At 37.7% G+C, this 26,858-nt stretch overlaps 1 protein-coding gene across 2 annotated transcripts in view; it reads left to right on the top strand.

Moving 5' to 3' along the window:
* Positions 1-1,478: 1,478 nt before the first annotated feature.
* Positions 1,479-26,858, top strand: part of map3k15 (mitogen-activated protein kinase kinase kinase 15) — a 31,845-nt gene continuing 6,465 nt past the window's right edge. Inside the window, exons 1-26 of one of the 2 annotated variants that reach the window (XM_055059402.1) lie at positions 1,479-2,228; positions 5,887-6,026; positions 6,203-6,226; positions 6,464-6,541; positions 8,663-8,856; positions 9,723-9,891; positions 10,000-10,106; positions 10,940-11,110; positions 11,186-11,298; positions 12,844-13,003; positions 14,651-14,801; positions 15,306-15,413; positions 15,582-15,631; positions 16,156-16,251; positions 17,242-17,329; positions 17,406-17,539; positions 18,497-18,624; positions 18,756-18,886; positions 19,667-19,772; positions 21,040-21,197; positions 21,279-21,462; positions 21,583-21,757; positions 23,574-23,748; positions 24,428-24,613; positions 24,862-24,967; positions 25,500-25,740. In XM_055059402.1, coding sequence (XP_054915377.1) covers positions 1,931-2,228; positions 5,887-6,026; positions 6,203-6,226; positions 6,464-6,541; positions 8,663-8,856; positions 9,723-9,891; positions 10,000-10,106; positions 10,940-11,110; positions 11,186-11,298; positions 12,844-13,003; positions 14,651-14,801; positions 15,306-15,413; positions 15,582-15,631; positions 16,156-16,251; positions 17,242-17,329; positions 17,406-17,539; positions 18,497-18,624; positions 18,756-18,886; positions 19,667-19,772; positions 21,040-21,197; positions 21,279-21,462; positions 21,583-21,757; positions 23,574-23,748; positions 24,428-24,613; positions 24,862-24,967; positions 25,500-25,740 — 3,671 coding nt within the window. In that variant the 5' untranslated portion in view covers positions 1,479-1,930. The remainder of the gene's footprint in view (positions 2,229-5,886; positions 6,027-6,202; positions 6,227-6,463; positions 6,542-8,662; positions 8,857-9,722; positions 9,892-9,999; positions 10,107-10,939; positions 11,111-11,185; positions 11,299-12,843; positions 13,004-14,650; positions 14,802-15,305; positions 15,414-15,581; positions 15,632-16,155; positions 16,252-17,241; positions 17,330-17,405; positions 17,540-18,496; positions 18,625-18,755; positions 18,887-19,666; positions 19,773-21,039; positions 21,198-21,278; positions 21,463-21,582; positions 21,758-23,573; positions 23,749-24,427; positions 24,614-24,861; positions 24,968-25,499; positions 25,741-26,858) is intronic. The other variant, XM_055059403.1, reaches the window with a different exon arrangement.

Here is a 26,858-nt window from a genome sequence, read left to right as displayed (position 1 = left end):
ACATTATGTGAATATGGGATATTTGGGGATTTTGCTGCCGTTAAAAACATATCTTATTTTTCCTTTACAGAAAGAGAAATATTTTTTCTGAAAACTTTTAGAAGCACATTTAAAATAACATATATCATTTATTTGTGGAAACTTACAACTGAAAGTGCATGAACAAGCAGAAACCGTTCCTTTTCAGTGAATATTAACAGGGTTAAGTGAATGTAGAAGGTTCCAGGTCCTCATGGGTAGATGAAGGTAGAGTGTGTGCTTATGTGTGGTTTTTGTATTACAGCATGTGCAGCTGTTTTGCCTCCCTTCCTTACGTGTGCACAAAATCTATGACAACCCATCACTGTGGCCTTCCTGTTTCAGATAATAAGTCTTTTTATTTCTTCTCTTTTCTGTCTTTTCATATGACAAAGAGAAAACTGCTACAACCGAGGCCACAAGTTGTTTTCTTGACTTGGTCCTTTCTCTCCAAGATGGTGATAAATGAATATATATATTTACTTTTATATTTCAGTGTAATAAAGAGGCTATTATGTACTGTATGTGTGTGTCTTCTGTAATGAATTAGTGTGGGTTTTCTTAAAAAAGTTAATAAGTAATGAAATGTTTCAGTGAACAAAAGAAGAAGTTGCTGTAACAACTGTTGCTAAAAACCACAGTTGGACTTTAGCAACATCAGCATTTTTTTATGTGAAAAAAATTTGATTAAAATTTAATTGTCAAGAATTCAGTAAATCAGAAAATATTTGTAATGGTTGAAATATTTAGAAAAAGTATCCCGAGTCTTCAAACTGTATCCGTACGTGAACATTTCATCCCAAACAAAGATTTTAAACTGCAATTGCAGAAAAAACTGCCGAAATGTTGTCATTTGCTTCTACTTTACAACTGTGGTACTTTATGCAGAATTTTTATTTGTTTCACATTCCTTTTTACAATTAAAAAAACCTAAAAGTGCAATTCAGATACACCTATGTAACTGAACAATAATCTACTACACATACTGGTTTGACACAAAGTAGCGAATATCACATAACATCCAAATAAAATACATTGCTGATTGTGCCTTTAATGTGAAAAAATTTAAAATGCAATACATTATGTCTTTGGCAGAAAATGTTATAAAACTTACAAACCCCTCTTGGGTCAAATTGTAGTAATTTGATAAACAGTAATGAGGAAGTTAATCAGCTGACCAGTCAGTGCTACCAAACACCCTGTGACACAGTTAGGGTTTGTACATTTAAGTAAATAATTCCATAATATTGATAAAAAAAAAGCCATGGTTCCACTGACAGATAAATTAACTGATAAGACAATTTCCCCATGTCATAAGTGAAATAATCTGCCAATGGTACTAATTATTTACATAAAACAAGCTCTTGTATCTAACTATAAAGTTACTTGTAAATTGGGTTTGTTTTAATTCAAGTGCAAGTTACTCTTGTTATTTTTGAATGATAGTCTTGTTGGAAGGAGTTGATGTGAGGTTGGTGGCAGAAGGTTGTGCCTGCCCGGGACCATGCTCATGCAACAAGCGCCCCTGTCCGTGTTTAGTCCAGAAGGCCGGAGTTTTATATTTAGCCAGCGGAGCAGTGATAACGTTTCAGACTTGGCCAGCAGACTCAGCCAGCCACCTCCCACTCTGGAAACTTTAAACCAGACAGACCTGCACGCCTCAGAATAACTATTAAACTTCATGAATTCATGAGACTCCCCCCCTTCTGCGTTTCCTCATCTGGTCGGATCCAGCCGGCTGGAAAAGCGGGCGTCCTGGTGCGAAATAATCGGTGTGAGTTAATGAGGCGGAGATGCAGGAGGACAACCCCAGACACGCTCCTCTGCGGCCAGGACAGGTGCTCCGCTGGTGAGCCGGCAGAGGACGGGACGGGCAGCCAGGGAAGGAGGTAAACAGCGGACTCTCTTCGCCATGGATCAGGGTCAGAGCGCGCAGGTCGCCGACATGGCGGGGGAACACGCAGCCGGGGTATGCGCGTCCGAGCGCGGCGAGGTGTCCAGCCCCAGCCCGCCGGCCAAGCAGCGCTCCCTGCGGGTTGTTTACGTCCTGAACGACGGGCTGAAGGCGGTGATGGCCAGCAGCCCGGAGTCCGGGGCGCTGCAGTGCCTGCAGAGAGCCTGCGACGCGGAGAGCGCCCTGCTCACCACCGTCACCTTCGGACGGCTGGACTTTGGAGAGACGGCGGTGCTGGACAGCTTCTACGACGCAGGTGGGTTCTTCTGGTCGGAACCGACCTGGGCTCACAGCTGCAAATCGAAAGTGTAATCAATCAGTGCGTCTCACGATTCCTATGATGGCGTTTGGCCAGATAGAGAAAAAAGGAAGAGTAAATTTCGGGATTAGTTTTTTTTTTTTTTTTTTTTTTTTTTTTTTTGCATGTTTGACTTTTGACTTTCGGAAATGAAGGGTTTCTTAATTTCTTATTTTTAAAATAATTTTCTCGTTTTTTCTTAGAACTTTTCTGACCTCAATAACAAAAAGTTTTTTTTTTCTAGCACGTTTGACTTTTCAAGCTCAGAAAATTCCATGTTTTTCCTAAAAATCCCCTTAAAATTGTAGTTTATTTCCATGAGAATTCAATCTTTCAGATGAAAACTTTATTCAAGACCCCAGAAATGAGAAGAACACTTGGTTCTACACACCATGGAGTTCTGGAGATATATTTATGTTCATGAGAAGAAAAAGAAGAATGGAGAAAAGTCTTCTGTTTTCTTCCTCCATCCATTCATTTGTTCATCCATCCATCTATGGCTGCAACCAACATTGTCTTAGTGATAAAGTGTTTTATTAATCCAGTGATTAGATTTAAATAATTGCAGCATTCTGCAGATTTTCACTTAAGCAACATATTTTATACAATGCTAAAAATACATAGAAAATGTAAATAAACATACATCATTTTAGTTTTAAAAATAAGAAAATGAACATTTTATTTCCTAAAATTGAAAAGCATAGTGAGTGTTTGATCAATTGTATCAATATTGATCAATTACTTGTTCCACTGGAAGATTATTTCACTTATAGCAAGACATTTGTCATATTCTCTAAGTGAATAATCTGGTAGTTTTTCATAAATATTAAGAAGTTATTGACTTAAACAAGCTCTTACACTTTGTTGAAAAGTCACTTGTAAGTTTTTGTCTTATTTTAAGTGTAATAAGACATTTGCATTAGAAACTAGATCAGAAATACTTGGTAATATTTTGTGTTATTTGGTTCTGTAACACCAAATAACCTCTGTCCTCTCAATGCTTTGCTTGCTGTGCATTATATTCTCATCTCTCAGTGATGCTATTAATCCTGCAACCTTTATGTGAACAGAATTAACTCTTCACCCAGATTCTCGCTTTTATTCACATGATTCCCCATTCTGTCTTCAAAGATCTATGCAGTGAAATCAGAGTTGTTCCTAATTGGCAGCTATTTATACCCTGTGATACTGTCCACACCTCTGCTGCAGACAGCACGGCCACAGATGCAAGGTTTAGTCACACAGGCTCCCAGAGCTGATAGTAAGATGATAAATCTGCATGGGATAAGCTAAAATAATAAATCAGTATCATATGGCAATTTAAAGATGACTTATTGAACTTCCTTGAACAGGCTAGGATTGGTCTATAATTTATACAAAATATAGTTTTGCACAAAAATTATTCTTAGACAGTGAGATTTTAGTCTTTTGTTTACAACTGCACATGAAAATGGCTGCAAACAGATGTGCGATTATACAACTGCACCTCTTCGACAAGCAGAAGTAGAGCCTTCTGCACAAACAAGAATGTTATTGTGCAACATTGGCTCGACAACCAAACATTTGTCTTTTCCATCAGCCATTGTTCTGGAAAAACAGCAATAAAACCAGCTGACCAAACATTCTGGAGCTCAACTTCGGTTGCTAGGTAATGGGCTGAGCGTTGCTGGGGTTGCTAGGTAACTGGACAGTGCCTGTCAAATGTGACTTTAAAATTGGGATTCTTTTGAAACGGCTCATTTTCCAGACGCCATAAAGCTTTAACTCATAGTGAAAAATTAATTGTTTTCACAGTAACTTAAAAGTTATTTTTGAAACTTTTTGTGCTGTTTCTAGAAGCAACTGGAAGTACAAAAACGTGCAAAATGGGCATTTTTCATAATAGTTCCCCTTTAAGGGAGACAAGGAAGGGAAAAGATGAGTCTTCCCTCATGGTAGATTCTGACTTGTCAGAGCACGTTGACATAGACATGATTAACCACCTGAACAATGCTTCTGTTGAATTTTTTAGAAAGCAACAACAGAAAGCCAGGGAATGTTTGTCCTGCTGTAAATCTATGGACCTTGGCTGAACTTTGTGATTGATTATGAATGTTCAGCCAAAGATTCAGTTTCTTCTTTGATGAAGAGAAGGAAAATTGTAAGGGAGATGTAAAAAAAGCTCTGTTGTTTTTTTTAATTAAAAACATTTCAGGTGGTTCATCGCATATTCAGAGTTCATTTGCAGATTTTTCTGTGGAATTGTCTTGGAATTATTTGTCAAAAATTAGCAGTTTTTGTCATAGAAAATATCTAAAATATTGGAAAGTAGACGTTAGTTGACACGCTGTTGGATGGCGTTTTCAAATCAGCCAATCCAGGAACAACATTTATATGACAGAGAGAATCTGTGCAGAGAGCTAAAGATAAAGGCAACCTTAAAAACTCAAGAGATAATCTCCAAATATAAACATCAATGGAAAAAGCTGGACAGCTATTGCAATAAAGATTTGTTTACTGCAATGCCAATAAATGTTTTTATTGATTAATAAAATCACAAATAATTTATGATACATTCTTTAAGTGTGGAAGTCGTTGGCAAACTGTTCTTATTAATTTTGCCTGTACATGAAAGCATGTCTGCATGCTTGTTCTTGTTCTCTTCACTCATGCCGATATAGCTTTTGATTCATTTGGATCGCTGCCAGGATTTGTGATTTACATGATTTCCTGGAATCTGGATGAACCACCTGCTCTAGGAAGGAATCTGCTCATTTCTTCACTAAAAAATAGAAGCTGCTTGTTTTTACAGACATAGAAAACCTAGAGTTCCCACGGCTAAAGTAATCAGAAAAAGCAGTTTCCGTTGGTGCTTTAGTACGATTTAAGTGGGAAATTAACAGCCTGCTGCACTTGCTCTTCACCTGTATGACTACTTCTATGAAAAAAGAGTTTTAGTAGTTTTTCTAACACACTGCCAAAGAAAGAAATACCTTTGGGAAAAGAATATCAGTTTCCAAACTAATTAAATTTAATAATTCTATAGTAAGAAATATTATTCAAGAAAATCATCTAAGACATCTGTGAATCATTCTGGTTATGACAAGGTTTCCGCATGTTACGCCAAATGAAATTTAAGACTTTTTAAGACCTGTCAAAGACCATTATGAATGAAATTTAAGACTTGTTTCTCCACTTTAGCATCTTTTTCATGCTAGCTCAGCAAGAAAAGGAATGAACAGTTCTACATATGTCTTTGAAAGGCAGAAGTGGAGCTTCCTGCACAGCCAACAGAGACGCTCACTGGATGGCAAGTCAGCAACAAAACACTTATCTTTTTCATCAGATAAGTGAAAAAGAGCCACTGCACTTGCTAGGGTTGCTAGCTAACGGCGCAGTGCCGGCAGGTTTTGGTTTTCGAAACGACTCGGTTTCCAGACACCAAAAAACATTAACTCATTGCCAAAAAAAGGCAGTGTGGTTCTTAAAAGTGCCCAAATGGAAGTGTAGAAATGCTCAAATTGTGAATTTAATCTGGGATATTACTCAGACCTTTTCTTTGACTCAACTATGATGGTCGCAAGTTGTTGAGCTGCTAATAAGAAATTAGATTTCACCTGCTGCCGGCTCGTTTCAGACATCGCCGTCGTGGACATGAGCGACGTGTTTCGGCAGCCATCGCTGTTTTACCACCTGGGTGTGAGGGAAAGCTTTGACATGGCCAACAACGTCATCCTGTACCACGACACCGACCCGGACACGGCCCAGTCGCTGAAGGTACGCGTACACGCCCCTCGGTGTAACCAGAGTGCATGAATGCCATTCCATCACACTACCTCAGAACAAAGTGATCCAGGAAGTTATTTCCAGATCTGTGTGTGCTGCACAGCCAGTTCTCCTTAAAACCTCTCATGCTCCAACAAACACTCGCTCTTTGTTGTGTTTCTTTGCAGGACATGGTTGCACAGAAAAACACAGTAAGTTTCTGCATTTTGGTGTGATTTATGTGTACACAGTGTTTCCAGGAAAAGCATCCATGACTGGTGCTGAAGTACATTCAGGAATGCACGTCCACATGCTTTACTTTCATGGAACTGCGCCTCTCTTTCTCACTACATGCAGCCAAACAGAGTCCTGACAGCTTGTTAGAAGCAGGTTTTCCCAGAAGTTGGTGTTTATTGTACTGTGTTTCTCTGCTTGCCTGTGTGGAGTAGGCCAGTCGTCCTCCAGCATTAGGCTTCCCTTGGATTCAGCTGCCTCCAGAGTACCGAGGCTCTGGATTGAGAAATAAAGTAGGTACCCTGCCTGCAGCAAAGCATGCAGAGAGAGTTCCTCAAACTAACAAACAAAGGCCTCGACGATCCAGAGAGGAGAGGAATAGATCTGAATTTCCATTGACCAAATTGCGCAAATTAGAATTACAAAAATAAATTGACTTAATGGAAACATGATGATTTTTGAGAAAACAAAATTTTTTTGCTAAATAGTTTTAGAACCAGAATGAGGTGGATGAGTGTATTTCACAAAACTACAATAGAAATACTCTTTTGTATCACACTAGTCATGTGATCAAGTACCCGGATATTGCTACTGGCGGAAACTATGAAGAAGATGACAACAGGAAGTGATTGGAGGATGATGGCACAGCATATTTTTTAATGACTTATTGCGTGAACAAACTTACTCACATGATTTTAATTCTGTTTCTGACTTAATGGAATCAGTGCGTTTTTCAACATTGGCTGAGTATTGACACAGTTTTGGACATATTTGTACTGAAAAAGCAGTTAAGAGCTGTGATTCATTGAGCAAATTAACTTAACAGAAACATGTCAATTTTGATAAAAGGTTTTTGCGCTAGGATGAAGTGGATGTGTATTTCACAAAACTGCAACAAAAAAAGAAGACAACAGGAAGTTGTTGGAGGATCATGCCGTAGTATGATTTTTAATAATCTATTTTGTGAACAAACTTATTTACGTGTGATTTTACTTGCAGTTACATTATGTAGCTTAAATCTCAGAATACAAGAGGTTGCCATGTGGGATACCACAGGGCTCAGATTTTGGACCTCTTATATATATTTTTTTACTTCCCTTTACGCCGGACACTCAGGCCGTTCCAGGCATGTCTTTTTATTTCTATGCTGATGATATTCAGATCTATTGTTCTTTTAAGCCAATAGAATATCTAAAACTGATTCAGCTAAGAAATATTTAAAATTTTGGTGTGTAAAGTTGAACTAGAGATGAAAGTTCTTGCTTTTATTTCTACTTATTGATTATTGGAACATCCTTTTTATGTTTGCAAAAGAAAGACCTCAACAGTCTCCATGCAGTTCATAATTAGTAAGAAACAAACATCAAATCACTCCAGTTTTAATTTTTTTACATTGGCTACCATTTTAAAAATGTTTGGTCCTTTCTTTTAAAGCCTGTTACCAACCCTTCAGAGCAATACGTTACCTCCATCATGGCGCTGTCGTGACTCTGTTCATTATTTTAAGAAGCATCTAAAGATCAATTTGCTCAGAGTGGCTTTTAATCAGTTTTATTCTCCTTTTGCGTTTCATTTTCCTGTGATGTTTTGTGTCTTTGTGAAGCGTCTTGTGGTTCTAACCCCCTTATCATTTTGCATGTTTGTTGAGGAACTCTGATCTGAAACGGGCTTCATCACCCGACTGTCCATTTCTGTCTGGAACATTGTTCGCATGTTGGAACTTGCTCTTTTCTTAGCCAATCGTGTGAAACGTGATGATTTATGGCTCCATGTCCTCACATGTAGGGATGTGACCGTGTGTTTAAATATCAGCTGTTACATATGTTCAGAAATGTCCTGGATAAATTTGGTTTGCCAATTGAGGCAGCTGATGAGAATCCACATTTAAAAACAATGTTTGGGTGCAACACAAAGTATTCAGGTTTTTACTTCTGGTTTTATTTCATAAATTTATATAAATTTGTTTAAATAAAGCAAGAGTGAGCTACATTCTGTTCTTGAAAAAGACAAGGAATCAAAAAAAGATTAAAGATTTATCTTTTTTTTTAAATATGCCAAATCTGCAGATTTGAAAAACGTTTTGTTTCAAACACACAAAAAAAATTTCTCATCTGCAGAAATCTGACTAGGAATATTCTGCTTAGTTTGTTGTTCATTTGGCAGATAAAAATAGAAAATGTAAATAGTTTTTACAACAATAATTAAGAAGAAAAGTACAAAAAATTTTGTGGCTTCAGTGTCCAAAAGTTTGAACACCCCTGCTTTAGTGAGGTGCTAATTAAAACGACGCTTCACTCTGAGTGTTTACCTCCACTGTAGCTCTACTACATCTGCAGTTGCAGGTTTTTGAAAGCTACTGCTTCGTCTGTTATTTCCTCATTATCTTTTAAACATCGCCGCCTCTCATCCTCCAGGCTTCGAGCGGTAATTACTACTTCATCCCATACATTGTGACTCCTAATCATGAGTATATGTGCTGTGAGAGCGACGCACAGCGCAGGGCTAGCGAATACATGCAGCCCAGCTGGGACAACTTGTTGGGGCCGCTGTGTGTCCCCTTGACAGACCGTTTCACCAGCCTCCTGAAGGACATCCATGTGACATCATGGTGAGACAGGAACAAAAACACATCTCTCCTCCAATTACAATAAATAGCTACACTCAAAAGATTTATTTATACAGTGATTTTGCACAAATAAAATGGTAACAGAGGCCAGAATTCACAATATTGATGCTATAGACTTCATCTTCTCAAGCCATTTGGACTGAGCTTCATTTCTTTTGCTGAGGAAAAACAAATATTTCAGTGAAAAACTGAACTCATGTTATCCTAAAAGCAATTAACTTTCAAAACAATATTTCATCACAAAAAGCCCAACTTAGGCATTTTTATTGATATTGCATCAGGAAAAGTTAAACAGCATGAATTCCTTTTCTGTGCAGTAAAGGTAAACAATGATGCTAACTAGCCACTAGCTTTAGCCCCCGGGTGTCAAACTCATTTATATTTTTTTGGGTTGGTTGTGCCAGAATTTACTGATAAAATCACCCGAAAACAATCTGTATAATTTTCTCTACTTTTAATGAGTGCTTTATAACATTTAAGGTCTTTTCACATTGGTGTAATTTATTCTAGACAAATGAAAACTGAATTGATTTGACAGGTAAAATAATATTTAAGCGGACAACTGTTATCTTAAAGTTCAATGTGTATGGTAAAGGGCCACATATATAGTTATGGTGTGCCGAATTTGGCCCACAGGCCTCGAGTTTGGCATCTGTACTTTACCTTGTTATTCTAAGGTGCTCAGACAGTTTTCTACAGTAGATAAAAGTAACACATTATAACTTCTCCAATAAATCCTAATCCAAAAAATCTGAAACTCCTCAAATACTTTAACTGTAATAACGGTTAAAGTTTTCACTTCCCATTTCAATTGAAGTGATATTTATCAGCCATTTTTAACTTTTCAGCGCGTCTTTTAAGGACACCTTGCTGAATGACATCCGGAAAGCCAGGGAGAAGTACCAGGGCGAGGAGCTGGCCAAGGAGCTGGCCCGAATCAAACTGCGGATGGACAACACCGAGGTCCTAACGCAGGACATCGTCATGAACCTGCTGTTTTCCTACAGAGACATTCAGGTACTCAAATGACAATGCGCCAAATTCTTTTTAATCCTCTGTGAAAATATTTATTTTGAAAAGATTTTATTTTTTACCTGGTTATGTTTGACTTTAACTGATAAACAGGATTATGACGCCATGGTTAAGCTTGTGGAGACTCTTGAGACGCTGCCTACTTGTGACCTGGCAACCCAACCGATGATCCAGTTCCACTACGCCTTTGCTCTCAATAGGTAAACAATACCCATGTTATGCTTTTCTTTTGTGACAAAATAGTTTGAACTTTACTGAAAAGAAATGTTGTGTTCTCTGTAAGCAGTTTGGCTGTTTTAGTTTGGTTTCTTGTGACTTGTTGGAGCATTAAAGGCCAGACTGACATGCAGAAAATTCAAGCTTCCTATACAATCTGGTTTTGATTTCTTTTGCAGTTCTTAAAAATACAGAAGAGAACTAGTGCCTCAGAAAAAAGCTAACTTTTTTTACGTCAGAATTTTTTACTTTAGTCTCAGAATTCTGACATTTTCTCAGAATTTTGACTTTAATCTCAGAATTCTGACATTTTCTCAGAATTTTGACTTTAATCTCAGAATTCTGACATTTTCTCAGAATTTTGACTTTAATCTCAGAATTCTGACATTTTCTCAGAATTTTGACTTTAATCTCAGAATTCTGACATTTTCTCAGAATTTTGACTTTAATCTCAGAATTCTGACATTTTCTCTGAATTTTGACTTTAATCTCAGAATTCTGACATTTTCTCTGAATTTTGACTTTAATCTCAGAATTCTGACTCATTTTTATTCTATTATCAATGGTTATTTTAGTGTCTTTGTATTTGCTTCCATTTGTCACTTTGCTGATGACATTGGGAAATTTTAGACTGGTCACCTACAAATGTTTTATTTTTTTAACTTCACTCCAACAAGTGATCCATCTATTAACCTTCCATAATATTCCTCCACTGACAAACCGATGACTAATTTGGAGTCATCTAAAGTGATCATAACTGTCAGGAATCTCACCTGGCTGAACGGGCTTTTATATTTAAATGTGCGACTGTTTGCAGGAGGAACAGTCCTGGCGACCGGGAGCAGGCGCTCAGGGTGATGCTCCAGGTGCTGCAGACGAGCGAACATCCCGCCCCGGACATGTTCTGCCTCTGTGGTCGGATCTACAAGGACATTTTCCTCGACTCAGATTGCAAAGACACTGTGAACAGAGACAATGCAATACAGTGGTGAGAATTGACTCATTTTGAAAATGGTTCTCTTTGATTCATAGAATCAATTTATATGTTTTGTTTCGTCTGCAGGTACAGAAAGGGCTTTGAACTGCAGCCCACCCTCTACTCTGGCATTAATCTGGCTGTCCTCCTCATCGTCGCTGGCCAGCAGTTTGAAAGCTCCATTGAACTGAGGAAAATAGGTGCCATGAAATCCCATTCATTTATTTCCTAGAGCCACAGAATGTGATGATTTTAATAAAAAAAAAGTTTATTTTATTTAGTCTCTGATGACAGTTTTTTTTTGTGTGGATGTTCAGCTGTGTTTAAAATGGTTTGTTAGACTCTTTACGTTTTTGGATGCAAAAGATGGTCACTAACTTGAAAATAAGAGGATTTTTAGTAATTTTACAATTATCTGATTTCAGAAATGTGGTGAACGTTATTTACCAACAGAAAGTTGTTTTAGTCATAATCTGTCATATTTTAAAATAGTCAACTGCTCCAGATAGGAAAAAATAAAATAAGTAGAACAATTGTCTTTCAGTTTTTACAATTAAATTAGATTAGGAGAGTAAACATAACTTTAAGACTATCTCCACAATTAGTCATAAATAGATTATTTAAATTAATTAATGTTCCTTTCTATTCAAATATGTTATTTTACCATTTGAAATGATAAATATATTTTAAAACTCATAATTTGTGTATTTGAACTTATCATTTTCTCTAAAGCAATAAAAGATATAATTAAAATATTCTTCTTTTGCCATTTCTATGTAACAATCTGTTTACTCAAATTTAACGTCAAATTTGTGTATTTAAAAACGTATATTTTACTTGTTTCAGAAAACAATTTATATAATTGAAATATTTACAAAATATCTCTTTTATCATTTCCGCCTAAGGGCAAATTAATTAATTTTAATTGAATAACAAACTGGTTACCCAAAGTTAGGTAAAGCACAAATTTAGAGATTGATATGTAACTCAATCTTTAAGATCTTATGTGGTGTTTTCTTTTGTTGAAGTGTCATTTGTTTTAATTTTCTGAGCTGTCAGGGTGAAAGTGGCCAGTATTTGGGCTAAATCAAAGCTGTGTTGTATTTGTGTCTTGCTCTCACCAGATTAGTGGTTTTATTACCGTATTTTCTGGACTATAAGTCGCTCTGGACTATAAGTCCCACCAGCCATAAAACAAATAATAAAGAAGGAAAATATATATTAGTCGCATTTTATGGGGGAAATTTATTTGATAAAATCCAACACCAAGAACAGACATGTCATCTTGAAAGGCAATTTAAAATAAAAAAATGAATAGAGGCAACAACAGGCTGAATAACTGTACAGTATGCTAATGTTACACGATAAACAACAAACTGAGAATGTGCCTGGTGAGTTAGCATAACATATTAAGAGTTATTCACATAACCGTGGCATGAATAACATGCTAACAAGTTTACCAAACCATCCGTGTCACTCCAAATCACTAAATTTTCCATCTTTGGTGTTGCTTGTAAAAAACCCTGCTAACTCCAAAGGTAGCTTCTACCACACATATTATCAACACAGGCCTAGAGCACCCTTTTGCAGTTTATTGTGAAAATAATATATGATATGATATAATAGTGTGTTAATAATTTCACACATAAGTGGCTCCGGAGTATAAGTCGCACTCCCAGCCAAACTATGAAAAAACTGTGACTTATAGTCCGGAGAATACGGTAACGGTTTATCTTTGTTTTCAGGTGTGAGATTAAACAGCCTGCTGGGGCGTAAAGGTTCCCTGGAGAAAATGAACAACTACTGGGACGTGGGCCAGTTCTTCACCGTTAGCATGCTGGCTAGCGACATTCCCAAAGCTACTCAAGCAGCTGAGAAACTGTTCAAACTGAAGCCACCGCTATGGTATCGCCTCACACTGCAGCAGAAACAATTAATCTAGTTTCCATTTTCTACATTCAGAGTTTCCTTGTATAAAGACGTTTCTGATTGTAAGTTTGGTGAGGAGGAAAATAGACAGAAAAATGCTAACAGTATCAAAGTTTTTTTAAGCTAACATCAACGGAGGGAGATTTTGGAGAAAAAAAAAATTGTGGATCTTCTACAAACTTTGAAAAAGTTGCCATTTAACCACTAAAAACTCAGAAATTTTAAGATTGAGTTCAGAAATTTTCTTTAAAAAAAAAAACAGGAACATTTCTGGGCTCCAAAAGTTTAAATTTTGAAAAAATAAACAAAAAACAAATCAAAGAAATTTCTGACCTCCAAAAGTTGAAAATTTGAGAGAAAAAGTTCAGAAACTTTAAAATTGATATCAGAAATATTTAAGAAAAAATCATGGACATTTCTGAATTAGAAAATGTTTGCCTTTTGAAACTCAGAAGTGAAAAATAACCAACTTTTGAAATTCACAATTTTTTTTCTAGAAAATTTCTGAGATTTATCTAAAAAAAATTTTTTTATCAAATTTTCAACTTTTCAGGCTCAGATAATTTTCCTTTTTTAGTTTTTTTTTTTTTTTTTTTTGCTGTGTGCAATGGTCCTAATACGTGGTTGTAGTTGTAGGATATCAAATCATTTTGTTTTTGTAAAACCTATTGCATAGGAACTTTGTTAGGGTTAACACCTGTTAAACATACATTAACAAAGACAGAAAAGACAAAAGAGTTAGATTCTTTTTCACTCGCGAGGAGAACGGACAGAGATGTGCTTCAGTTACAATCTCCTACCGCTCTGAAGCACATTTTGTCTGCTCCTCTATTTTATTGTTTCTAGGATCCCTAATCACAAGGACGCTGTAGCTCTAAAGGGAGGGGGCAAACAGCTACAGCATCAAATGTTTACTAACTAACACACAATCATTCTGTACTAGATAACGTCCTTCCAGGCACAAAGATTAATAAAATATGTAGTGATCTTAGCAATGATGGTTTTATTGGAGGCCAGCAACTCAACTGAAGCAGAGCTCTTCACCAAGAGGTAAACCTGCAGGAAGATTTTGTTTCTGCTCTCTGTCAGTGAGGCCTTCTGAGAAAGGAATCAGAGTAAATCAACAATACAAGAAACATTCTTAATTCTATAATGAGATTAACTTTAAGGAAAGCATCAATTAAAGATACATTATAAAGATCAATGAGAATAACAAATAATTGATTAATAATATCACAATTTCTCCAACAAACTTCTACACTATTTGGAGGTCTTTATCATTATTCTTTTAAATAAGAAATCTTTATATTTTTTACATTATTTACTAATTAAACTGTATATGACTTACAGGCACTTGTGTTAATGGCAGAACAAACAATATTTATACTTTTTTGCAGTAACAGTAGTTTGGTTTTGCCAAAACTACAAAATCAGTTTGGTTATCTAGAAATAACAGAATAGTCCAACTCAAGAAAATCATTTCCAATATGCGCTTCATTTTACTCTTACTGCAACTCGCCGTTAGATATTCTATCACCAACATTCAGAGGATAATGGCATGCATTCAGAGGAGATTACTGATGGCCTCATTAATTTTTGATTTGTTTAATTGTTTCCTTCCAGGTATTTGCGGTCAGTGGTGCAGAACCTGCAGCTGATCCAGAGGTTTAAAAAACAGGCAGTGGAGCATTCGCCCCAAAGAGAAAGACTTGACTTCTGGATGGACATCATCGTGGAGGCAACGCAGGGAACCACCAAGAGACTGCGGTTTCCTGTACAAACAACTAAGCAATAAACTTAAAATACACACATTTTGATATTTAAGTTTTACATATTAAGGTCATTATAAATAAAATTGATTATTATTGTTGTTCCTGCTCGACGTAATTGTAGCAACAGATGCTTAGAATTACAGACGTGTTATAATACTGAGAAAATTTAAAATAAAATTACGAGAATAAACTTGTACAAGAATAAAGCCAAAGTTAGAAGAGAATAAAGTCATAATATTTTGACTTTATTCTTGTACAAATTCATTTTTGCATTTTCTGATAATTTTTACTTTTTTAAAATTCTCATTCCACTTTATGCTTGCAGTATTACAGTAGATTTATATTGAATGTAGTCATACTATTTTGAGAATAAAGTCAGAATTTTACAAGAATAGTCATAAAAATATTATTTTGAATTTATTCTGGTAATTTAATGTAAAAAAAACATCATTAGCGAGTGATTTAAAATAACATAATAAATCCTAATATTTTTGTGTGTTTTGTAGGTTTTGATTTTGGAGCCAACTAAAGTTTACCAGCCTTCCTATGTGTCCATAAACAATGAAGCTGAAGAGAAACATGTTTCCATCTGGCATGTCTCTCCTGTTGAAAGCGTAAGAATTATACACATTTTAAATGATCACTTTCAGATTCATCACTTGGTAAAATTTGTTGTTTTTCGCTAAATTTTCATGCACTTTGGTTTCAATATGTGTTTATTTCAGTTTCAATTATTTTTTATTTCAGCATGAATTATAAATTATGCATTTTAAACTCCACAGAAGGGAATCCATGAGTGGAACTTCACTGCAACGTCCATTAAAGGCATTAGGTACGCACAATTCATGAACATGATGAGTGTGATTGTTTTAATTTCACACTGAAACTCCAAAAATAACATTTATTATTATAAACTGTCTTGATAAGCAAAAGCAGCCTCTTTGTTTTGACACATGCATCCTGGAAATGTGTGAATAATTTCCAGCATGTGTGAATTGAACGCTGATTTTGCCACCTGGAGTTGCAGGTTTAATTACAAGTTTGGGCATCCTGCCATGTGACCTAATCGCCTCCTACATTTTTAAAACAGCAGCTACATAAGTAGTGCAACCTGAGACGCTGCTAAAACATGTAGAGGGACTCAGAGTGAAGTATCAGAGAAAATGGGACTCATGGTTGTTCATGGTAACTTAACCAGGCGAATTCTGCTGCTGAACGTTTTACAAAAATCTGATCTGACATGAATTAAGAATTTAATATCCTCCCCAATCTATTTTTTCCCCACATTATCTTTATTTTTTTTTTGTATTTTTCAACTGACTCTTAAATTACATTTTCTGTTCGCTCCATTTGCAGTATCAGCAAATTTGACGAGCGCTGCTGCTTCCTTTACGTCCATGACAACTCTGACGACTTCCAGATCTATTTCTCCACCGAGGAGCAGTGCGGTCGGTGAGGACACTCACCTCTAGATGTGTCTGTGTGGAGCTGCAAAACTTTGCAAAACTTTTAAACCACTACCTAAAATCTTTGCCAGACTTTTTGTAATCTTGTATAAATGTTTAAGAAAAAAATTTTCTCACTGCACAGATTTTATTTCAGATGTTTTGTCAATTCAGGCTTGAGGCCCCCAAAACACTCCAGAGCGGCTAAAGAAATTTCTCTTGATAACAGTGTATCTGCAAATCTTAAAAAAATAATAATCTTAAATTATGTAAAATTAAGGCCTTAAAATGTCTTAAATTAACTAGCTTGTTGCTACTTAATGAACTAGCTAGTAAGGATAAAGCTAGCTTGTCCTATCTTATATTCTATGTAGTTTTAGTTTAATTTTTTGCAAGGCTTTACGGAACCATCTTCTGTGACTATATGAAGTTGCAACTACTTCTTGCTCACTGCTAGCTAACTAGCTCGTTAGAAAGGGTGAAGCTAGCTAGCTTTTTTTATGTCCATCGTGAGTAGGTGCAAATTTTTCAGCAGTTGGCCAGATGATGTCCATTTTCATTGGCTCACTTTGATTCATTTAGTTGTGATTTTCTGTTGTGATCAGGTCTTAAATTTCTTCCATGCTGGTCTTAAAAGTCTTTAAAAGTCTTAAATTTACGTTTGTGAAATCTGCAGAAACTTGAAAGAAACTTTAAAAATTCAGGAGAAAACAAAAAAAAAACCCTGATGGATGCCAATATTTTACCCCATTTCTGTTTAAGCATCAGTTTGTTATTTATCTAGCTCTTTTCTTATTTATTCAGCAAAAGAAATGTGAATATTGATCTGAAACCCTTCCAGTCGAAATCATATGAAGACTTACATAAAAACTTGGCAAAGCATGAAAATAAAGGAATAAGAGATGACTTCAGTGTTCTGCCAGCGTTTTTGTCTTAATCTAGAGTCTAAAACCCCAAAATAACAGTTTTAATGTGGGTTCATGTGGGGGTGGATCAGGTTCTGCTCCCTGGTGAAAGAGATGATCTCTGATGGTACAGGGAACGCCGTGGAGCTGGAAGGAGAGGGGGATGGAGACACGCTGGAGGTCAGTCTGTGGCTTCATAACTGTTGTAAAACAATGTTCTGTTGGTGCAACTTTTGTGCTTATGTCTGTGTTTCAGTATGAATACGACACGGACGAGAACGGAGACAGGGTGGTTCTGGGCCGGGGCACTTATGGAGTGGTGTATGCTGGGAGAGACCTGAGCAACCAGGTCCGGATCGCTATCAAAGAGATCCCTGAGAGAGACAGCAGGTAGGACACCGGCACAATTTATGAAAACTGAGTCTTTTAAATGTAACTATTATTAATAAAGCCAAAAATGCTGAATCAATCTGACATAAAAAGTAGTCAGGATGTTTCACCTCCATTGAAACATCTTGATTATTCCACCAAATATCAATTTCTGAACTCTTCCTGAACTAAAACGTTAGTATCGTTGTTTCTAAATAAATATGAACTTGTTTCTTTTTATTATTTTTTATTATTCTGACCATTTCTAATTTTTTGCAAATAAATACTAAATATTTGCTTGTAATTTCAAAGACATGTCTGTATTGATAGAATAAAAGAATAATGTTCATTTTACTCAAACATGTAGCTATAAAGAGTAAAAGTAAAGAAATTGATCATTTTAAATGGTCTCTTAATTTTTTTCAGAGCTTTATATAATTTTGACAAAAACCGGTTATTGGCCATAACAGTAGTATTAAAATTGGATATCAATCAATATCGCCCCAAATTTTCATATTTGTGCTTCATAATAAAAAACTGTTTTAATCTCAGAAGATTAAAGTTAGTATTCTGAGATTGAACCCAAATTTTGTTTTCTTTTTTGCAGTGGCTCTAATCTTCTTTCATAATAATAAATGCAAAATATTAGAAGTGTACTGATTTACTGGCACCGACTTCCTTAATGTTTGGAGATCGACTGATATTTACATGTGAAGCTGATCTTATTTGACGATTTTATCTGCAAAGATCTAACAATCAACCACAGCCTGAACGTTTGCAGTCGCCCCACTGTTGCCAACTTTCTTGCTGCATTTAGCGGCACGTCAGGCTTTTTAAAGATGGAATCGGTGTACCCCTAATACACATGTTTTCTGATTGTACAAAAATAAATACAATAAGAAAACTTATATAAATTGTAATAAATCAAAAATCAAAATGCATTCAGTCTTTTTCTGTTCTTCCCTTTCTGTGATTTAGATACTCGCAGCCACTTCATGAAGAAATAGCCCTTCACAAGTACCTGAAGCACAGGAACATCGTTCAGTATTTGGGCTCGGTTTCTGAGAACGGATACATCAAGATCTTCATGGAACAGGTGCCTGGAGGTACAAATCTGCACCGGAGAGAATCTGTTGCCCCACCTTGAAGGATAAACACTGTTAGATCGATTCTTATGAAACAAGGTGACCTCTTTAAGCTTTCAGATTGTTGGACATTACTTGTTTTCATTTTTCAGGAAGCTTGTCTGCTTTGCTAAGGTCAAAATGGGGACCTTTGAAAGAAGCGACCATCATTTTCTACACCAGACAGATCCTGGAGGGGCTGCGGTACCTGCATGAGAACCAGATTGTCCACAGAGATATAAAGGTGCCAGTAGTCAAATACAAAATGGTGATAAATATGGGGTAGCTTCAACTCTTCAGCAGAGAGAAACTGATTTTATGCAGTGGCAGGTTAATGATGGAGTTCAAAACCTGGTCTGTATTCTACTAATGTCAAAAAAAAACACAATTTCATAATTGCAGTGTTTCTATTAAATAAGAAACGTAATTAAAATCACACATGAGTAAGTTTTTTTGTGTAATAAATAACTACTTCCTGTTGTTCTCTTCTTCACGGTTTCTGCCAGTAGTAACATTCTGTTATTGCTCATGTGACTCAGGTGACGCGAAAAATGTGTTTCCATTGCAGTTTTATGAAATAAAGTAATTTCAAAGTGGTAATAAAAAAACACCTTATCCTAGTATCAAAATATTTTATTCATAACCAAGATTTTTTTTTTAATTGCTGTATTTTCACAAAGCACATTTTTTCCCAAAATGTCAAATTGCAGAATTATATGGAGAATGGAAACGCAGCTTCTGTTTCAGGTTCGCCAAATTTTTAACAAGCTCTTGTTAAATTCTTCTTTCTGTCTGAGGGATGTGGCAACCACTGTACATATTTAGTAACTAAAGTTATTCTGGTTTAAATTTGATATTAAAGTTTTGAGAAGAACAATTAATTAACAGACCGGGAACAGTGCCTTATGGCACTCTATTACTAATTAAATTGCTTATTTTAGTCATTTAAAAACAACAGGAGGCAAAAAATGTTTCTTTTAAGGTAAGTAAAAATGTTAATTAACCTCCATTTTACCCTCTCCAGGGAGACAATGTGTTGGTAAACACCTACAGCGGCGTCTTGAAGATCTCCGACTTTGGAACGTCCAAACGGTTGGCCGGAGTAAATCCCTGCACAGAAACGTTTACAGGTAGCCTGCGACACCTCCGGCGACGCTTGTGACAGAAATAAGCCAGAGAATAGAAAACCAGAAACAGTTTGTATTATAAATAAATTTATTGGAGGTGAAATATTATTTTATGAGATAATAAACCTCCTACAGCTGACATCACTGATGCCACTCATATAGCATCTACATATGTAAACAATAAAACCTACATTTATAATGTTTATTATTATAAACATAATAAATTGAGTCAATGCTGGTAGAAAAATTCACTGCAAAAACACAAAATCTTAATTTTTGTTCTAGTTTTTAGTGCAAATGTCTTAATACACTAGAATATAGTATCTTGATTTAAGCCAACAATTCCTTATTATTGTTTTGAAAATCACTGTTTCCTCTGGCAGATTATTTCATTTATAACAACAAATTTTTATCTGGTAGGGGAACTAATACTTTTAAATTAAATATTAAGGAATTATTTATTCAAATTCTCTCCTGAAAAGTTATTTCTAAGTTAGTTTTGTCTTATTCAAGTGTTTACGAAGGTATTTGTGCTGGACACTAGATAAAAATACTTGGTAAAAATTTAGGTTTTTGCAGTGCTGCAAAAATATTACGTAGTTTTTTAACAACGTAAGCTTAAAAAGATAACAGAACTACAGCTAACTTTACTTTAATGCTAAAATAAATCTGTAAAAATATATTAAATTCTTCATTTAAATCAACAAATTGACTCAAAAACCAAGCAGGCAGTTATACGTCGGGCTGCACAGACAGCAAATCAGTCTGCAATAAATAAATGGAGTAATTGAAATGCTGCTGGCTCATGCTATGAGAGTAAATATCAAATGACCCTCCAAATGTCAAGAGCCTCTGTCAGCCTCTATGGAAACACTCAAGCATGCGAGCGTGAGGACATACACATTCATTGGCCATCTGGCCTCCTCCTGCAGCCACAGAGGTGTGTAATTAGATTAGCTAATCAAGCAGAGGCAGAAGGGTGTTTACCTTTCATTAGCAGGTCTGTTGGTCTGCTGATCTGTTTCTGCTGCTCGTCTCCCACGGCTCTTTTTTATGGCTGTTCCTGTAAACGTGCTCTGAACTTTGGGATGCAGGGAAAATTCAATGTATGCTAATTATCTCATCTGGTGTTTGTTTGTTCACCAACAGCATTAATCACAGACAAAGATGTTCAGATTTAGACCAGAATTGAACCGAATTCATGCTGAAAACATCAATTTCCTACAATAGAGGTTTTTTTATTTAGAAATGTTTGTTTGGTCTGTTGTAGGTACTCTGCAGTACATGGCTCCAGAGATCATTGATAAGGGCCCTCGAGGCTACGGCGCCCCGGCTGACATCTGGTCTCTGGGATGCACCATCATAGAAATGGCCACTGGGAAACCTCCGTTTCACGAGCTCGGAGAGCCACAGGCGGCCATGTTTAAGGTAGCCGTGCAGAGACAGCATCTTTGAGATGTTTCCACTTCCTGTTAATGAAAGTGTTTAAAAACTAACTTTCTGCTGCAGGTGGGAATGTTTAAAATCCACCCAGAGATTCCTGAATCTCTGTCCCTGGAAGCAAAGTCCTTCATCCTGCGCTGCTTTGAGCCTGATCCTAATAAGAGACCCATCGCTGCAGATCTGCTCAGGGATATTTTCCTCAGGCAAACCACCAAGGGCAAAAAAAGCAAAATTGCCTTCAAACCATCAGGTGGGAGACAGATAAACACACTGCATTCAGTTGTTGGGCAGTTCAGTTGCATCTGAAACATTTTGTACATTTCTATACCTTTATTTTTCATGCCAACATGTCTCTCCTGCATGTTTTCAGACTACAACCACAGCGTTTCCATTCCGGCGCAGCAGCAGGGCGAAGCCGCCGGTAGCAGCAGCAGCGAACACGGCTCAGTGAGTCCAGACTGTGACTCCAAACATGACGTTTTCTTCCACAGGAAGAGAACGTCTGGCTCTGAAAACCTCAAAACCTCCAGCTCCAACTACCTAAGGTGAGGGTAGAATCGAGTTAAATCACAAAGATGCTTTAGATACCAGAATACCTGAGGTTGACCTTCTTGTAAACTTTAAAAGTGATCAAAAGTTGTTCAAACTTTCTGAAGTTGAATTTTGTATAATTATTATCTATATTCTTTGGCTGCTTTTTGGTTTAAAAAGGTTTAAAATGTGAGTAAAATGAAAGAGAAAGTCAAAATAATAGAATCTTCATTCATTTGATTATCTATCACATACCAATGCATAAGAAAACAATCCAGAGAAAAAGGTTCAAAAGAGTTTCAGCATCCCTGAAAAACTATTAAAAATGAGAAATAAGGTCTTATAAAATGAGAGATGATTACTTTCTACTGAGAGAAAATATAGTAGGAATATACAAAAATAAGGGGCTTATTTGTGGTCGTCACAAAAGGTATGCCTCAAGGCTTTTTTTTAGGATCTCTTTATTTTGTTTGAAAAATGTGGGATAGATTCGTACTCCTTTACGCTGATGATAATGTTCTTTATTCTTATAAAAATAATGACATCCAGGTTTTATTTGCCACAGTGCAAAGTTTTCTACTTTCAGTTTTCTGTAAACTGGTCTGAATAAGAGCCATCAGACACTGGGAAGCGTCGTAGGGACCATAAGCTCATTTACCTTCTTTTACAACCAACATGAAGGTTAAAGTGCATTTCCTGGATCTGCTCAATCTCCTTAAAAGAAAATGTAATCACATAACTTTAGTTGAATTATATTTACTACCAAGGCTTGATCAGTGGCAAACTTTCATATTGATCTAGAGTCAGTTAGCTCAAATGCAAATCAAAACCATAATTAATGGATATATAAAAAGTGAAACATGATTTTCACAAGGTAAAATAGAACTAAGGGTAAATAATATTTGGGAGTTTGTAAGTTTGTGATTATTTAATTAATCCATTTACTTGCATATCAAGAAGAACAAACTGATTCGGAATAAATAAGCCATTGAAGGCATTCTTAAAATCTCTTAAATGCATAAGTTGGCCTTAAATATGTTGATCACAGGTTTTAAATATTATTACGGCTGGCCTATTTGACATGATATATTCTTTGTAGGTTTTTTTCTCGCTGGACGTTTCTATCAGGCAAAAATTTGAGTTGTGTGCAGATAGCTTCACTCATTGTCTTCTGTGAGAAAGTGATTAAGGCTACTGCTAATTCTTGCTAGCCAGCTAGCTGGTGACAAAGCCAGGTGCCATGTGAGAAGCACAAAACTGCAGCCAAGAGTCACAAAAAGATTCCAGAAATGTCAAAGTTTTGAGCCTTTGCATTTGATTATTACACTTCTGTCCTGATATAGGTCTTAAACTTTATTTTTGGTGGTCTTAAAAAGTCTTAAATTGTATTTTGGGGAGTGAAACCTGCATAAACCTTGTTGGCACATGGTTTGGTTATAGGTATGAAATGAAAGGTGGTGAACAGACTAATTCATATCCAACAAAACTACCAATGTCTGGACTTTTCTTAAAAGCATAAAAATAAAGAATTAAAGCCTGATCATCACAGGAATTCACCAGCTCAGTAAATAATTGTGCTCATGTTTGGAGGCCAGGTGGAGTCTTTGTGCTCTGCTGCCATTTACAGCATCAATATAACAAAGCTTGATTATTTTGTGATCCTCAGCTGCGGCTGTGTACACACAAATCGTGTGTCGTCCGCAGCACCGTGGGGTTGCGTCCAGCCATGCTGACTCATCTAGGACGGCTGGGCACACACAGTCGCCAGGAGAGCATTGCATCTGCGAGTAAACTGAAACCGAGGCTGTTGTAAATCATCTTGTCTTGCAGCGTCCCAGACGAGAGTTCAGTCTCAGAGGACCGCAGCGTCCCGCCCTCACCGGAGGACAGGGACAGCGGCCTCTTCCTCCTGAAGAAGGACAGCGAGAGGCGAGCTATTCTCTACAAGGTCCTGAATGACGACCAGGAGAAGGTCATCTCCAACCTGAAGGAGAACCACATCCAGGTCAGTGTGGGCATGAAACATGAAGCCACGTGCATCAAACGCAAGGCCCGCGGGCCAAATACTGACCACCGTAAAGTTTCATGTGGCCCAGAGGGACCTGGAAAATAACTGTTGTATACTTAACTAATATTTTATCAATCAAATTACAGCAGTTTTCAACAGAAAAGTATTAGTGCCTCAAAAAGGAAAAGCTCTGAATTTTTTCTTAAAATTCAGACATTTTTTCCTCAAAATTTTGACTTTTTTTCCTCAGAGTTTACTAGAATTATTCCAAATTCTAAGATTAATAGTTTGAATTCAGGGGGTTGTGTTTCAATTCTGATTATAAAAGTGAAAATTCAAAGAAAAACAAAATTATGTGGGGAAAAAAAGACAAAATTTTACTAAAAAAAATCAAAATTCTGACGTTTTTTTCAGAATTCTCAGAAAAATTTAACTTCTGTGTTGACCAACAGAAATAATTTTCTGACATACAAAACGTTTTATATTTAGTAACATAGGGTAAAAAAAGGTTGCACTTTCTTAAATAACCACTAGGGGGTGCCACATGTCTTTTTTAAGAGTCCTGCCATCCAGCCCATTTAATTGCATGAAATTCAGGCTTTTCAGTGATGTTTGTTGGTCAGTAAGTGTTGCATTTTACTGCATTTCGTTTGTTGATGTAAACTTGTGATTCCAGGGAAGCGAGGAGCTGCTGCTCTCCCTGGAGCACATCAAGCAGATCATCTGCATCCTGCGGGACTTTATTCACTCTCCGGAAAGACGCGTCATGGCAGCCACCATTTCCAAACTCAAGCTGGATCTGGACTTCGACTCCAACTCCATCAACCAGATCCAGCTGGTGCTTTTTGGCTTTCAGGACTCGGTCAGAACCAGCACAATCTCACAGATTGCCATGAAACATCATGAGATTATAGAAAAAAAACACCTAATATTGCATTTTTAAAAACACGTGAGGGGTAATAAAAACAGAAAATTAGATAGATGGGTGTCATAGCTAGATGCAATGTTTGCTAAGACTTGCTAAATCTGGAATTTCTTGGTTTATTTAAGATTTCAGACATGTGACATGGGTATATTTTGCACTATTTTGAAAGTTTCTGATGCTCCCAGGTGAACAAGGTTCTGCGTAATCATCACATCAAACCTCACTGGATGTTTGCCATGGATAACATCATCCGCAGAGCCGTGCAGGCTGCCATCACCATCCTCATTCCAGGTGGGAGAATTTAAAACTCCTGCTGCTTTCTAATGGTGAATTCCAGATATTTCCTCCCCAGTATTGTACTAAATCATGTTATATTCTTGTTTGTAGAGGTGAAAAGCCACAACATGAAGATAAAATGTTAATCAGAAGCTAAAAACAGGGGCGGTTACATCACTAAGCCAGTGCACAGACGGTATTTAAATAGCATATCAAGTTTACTTTGGGCTCAGACCCAATGTATGTGGGGTTGGATTGTTTTTTTAAAATTTAAACTCTGAAACTGGGCAGCTCTTATCTGTTAAGATCAAGTCTTTCCTTTGTTTTTGCGGATAAAAGTACCTTGCCCTTATTATCATTCCTGTCTTTCTAACGGCAAATTCATCATGCAGTTCAGATTAACTTAGTCATTTTAAAGTAAACACTGAAACATTTACTCAAGCTACAGAACAAGTAGTGAATTCTTCTATGATTGATTGATGTTGCCATAAATACGTTGGTTTTATGGTGTAATATTTGACTCAAAATGGCTGGTTTTGGCCTCCAGAGCTGCAGACCCACTTTGGACCAGCCTCTGAGTGTGAGGGGGCGGAGAAGGAGGACGAGGGGGATGAAGAGGAAGCCGTATTCGGTCCCGTTTTAGCTCCGACCTCCGACGACCCGGGAACCACGCCGGACCCCGTCCTCAGCAGCACCAGTACGGTGAACTCCAGCCACGCCCAGGAACATCAGCGCTCGCATGTCCCTCTCAACGCCCAGCTGGGGCGGCTCAAGCAGGAGACCAACAGGTACGATCAGAAAGCACAAGCTTCGGGTTTCAAATGAGGTGGAAATGACAAAACGTCTGTAGAAACTTCCACAGATAATCTCAAACCAGTAATATGAGAAAAATGTTTATCTAATGTAGAATGTCAAGAGTAGATGGCAAAGACTCCCAAAAGCATCTCATGAATGTATGAATGATGCAGTGTGACGCACAGAGCCGGCCCAAAGCATGAGCCGGCCCAAAGAATGAGCCGGCCCAAAGAATGAGCCGGCCCAAAGAATGAGCCGGCCCAAAGCATGAGCCGGCCCAAAGCATGAGCCGGCCCAAAGCATGAGCCGGCCCAAAGCATGAGCCGGCCCAAAGAATGAGCCGGCCCAAAGAACGAGCCGGCCCAAAGAACGAGCCGGCCCAAAGAACGAGCCGGCCCAAAGAACGAGCCGGCCCAAAGCATGAGCCGGCCCAAAGAACGAGCCGGCCCAAAGAACGAGCCGGCCCAAAGAACGAGCCGGCCCAAAGCATGAGCCGGCCCAAAGCATGAGCCGGCCCAAAGCATGAGCCGGCCCAAAGAATGAGCCGGCCCAAAGCATGAGCCGGCCCAAAGAATGAGCCGGCCCAAAGCATGAGCCGGCCCAAAGAATGAGCCGGCCCAAAGAACGAGCCGGCCCAAGAACGAGCCGGCCCAAAGCATGAGCCGGCCCAAAGCATGAGCCGGCCCAAAGCACGAGCCGGCCCAAAGAATGAGCCGGCCCAAAGAATGAGCCGGCCCAAAGCACGAGCCGGCCCAAAGCACGAGCCGGCCCAAAGCACGAGCCGGCCCAAAGAACGAGCCGGCCCAAAGAATGAGCCGGCCCAAAGCACGAGCCGGCCCAAAGAACGAGCCGGCCCAAAGAACGAGCCGGCCCGTAGAACGAGCTGGCCCAAAGCATGAGCCGGCCCAAAGCATGAGCCGGCCCAAAGAACGAGCCGGCCCAAAGAACGAGCCGGCCCAAAGAACGAGCCGGCCCTAAGCACGAGCCGGCCCAAAGAATGAGCCGGCCCAAAGCATGAGCCGGCCCAAAGCAAATGCCAGCTGAGCAACTTCCTAGAGCGTCATTTGATTTTAATTTGTAGTGATAAATTGCATGTTTTTCTCAACAAATT

The sequence above is a fragment of the Poeciliopsis prolifica genome, unplaced genomic scaffold (assembly GCF_027474105.1).
Source record: "Poeciliopsis prolifica strain line A6 unplaced genomic scaffold, Auburn_PproV2 SCAFFOLD054, whole genome shotgun sequence".
Lineage (NCBI taxonomy): Eukaryota > Metazoa > Chordata > Actinopteri > Cyprinodontiformes > Poeciliidae > Poeciliopsis > Poeciliopsis prolifica.
The sequence above is the reverse complement of the archived record's forward strand: the minus strand, read 5'-3'. Positions and strand labels throughout refer to the sequence as shown.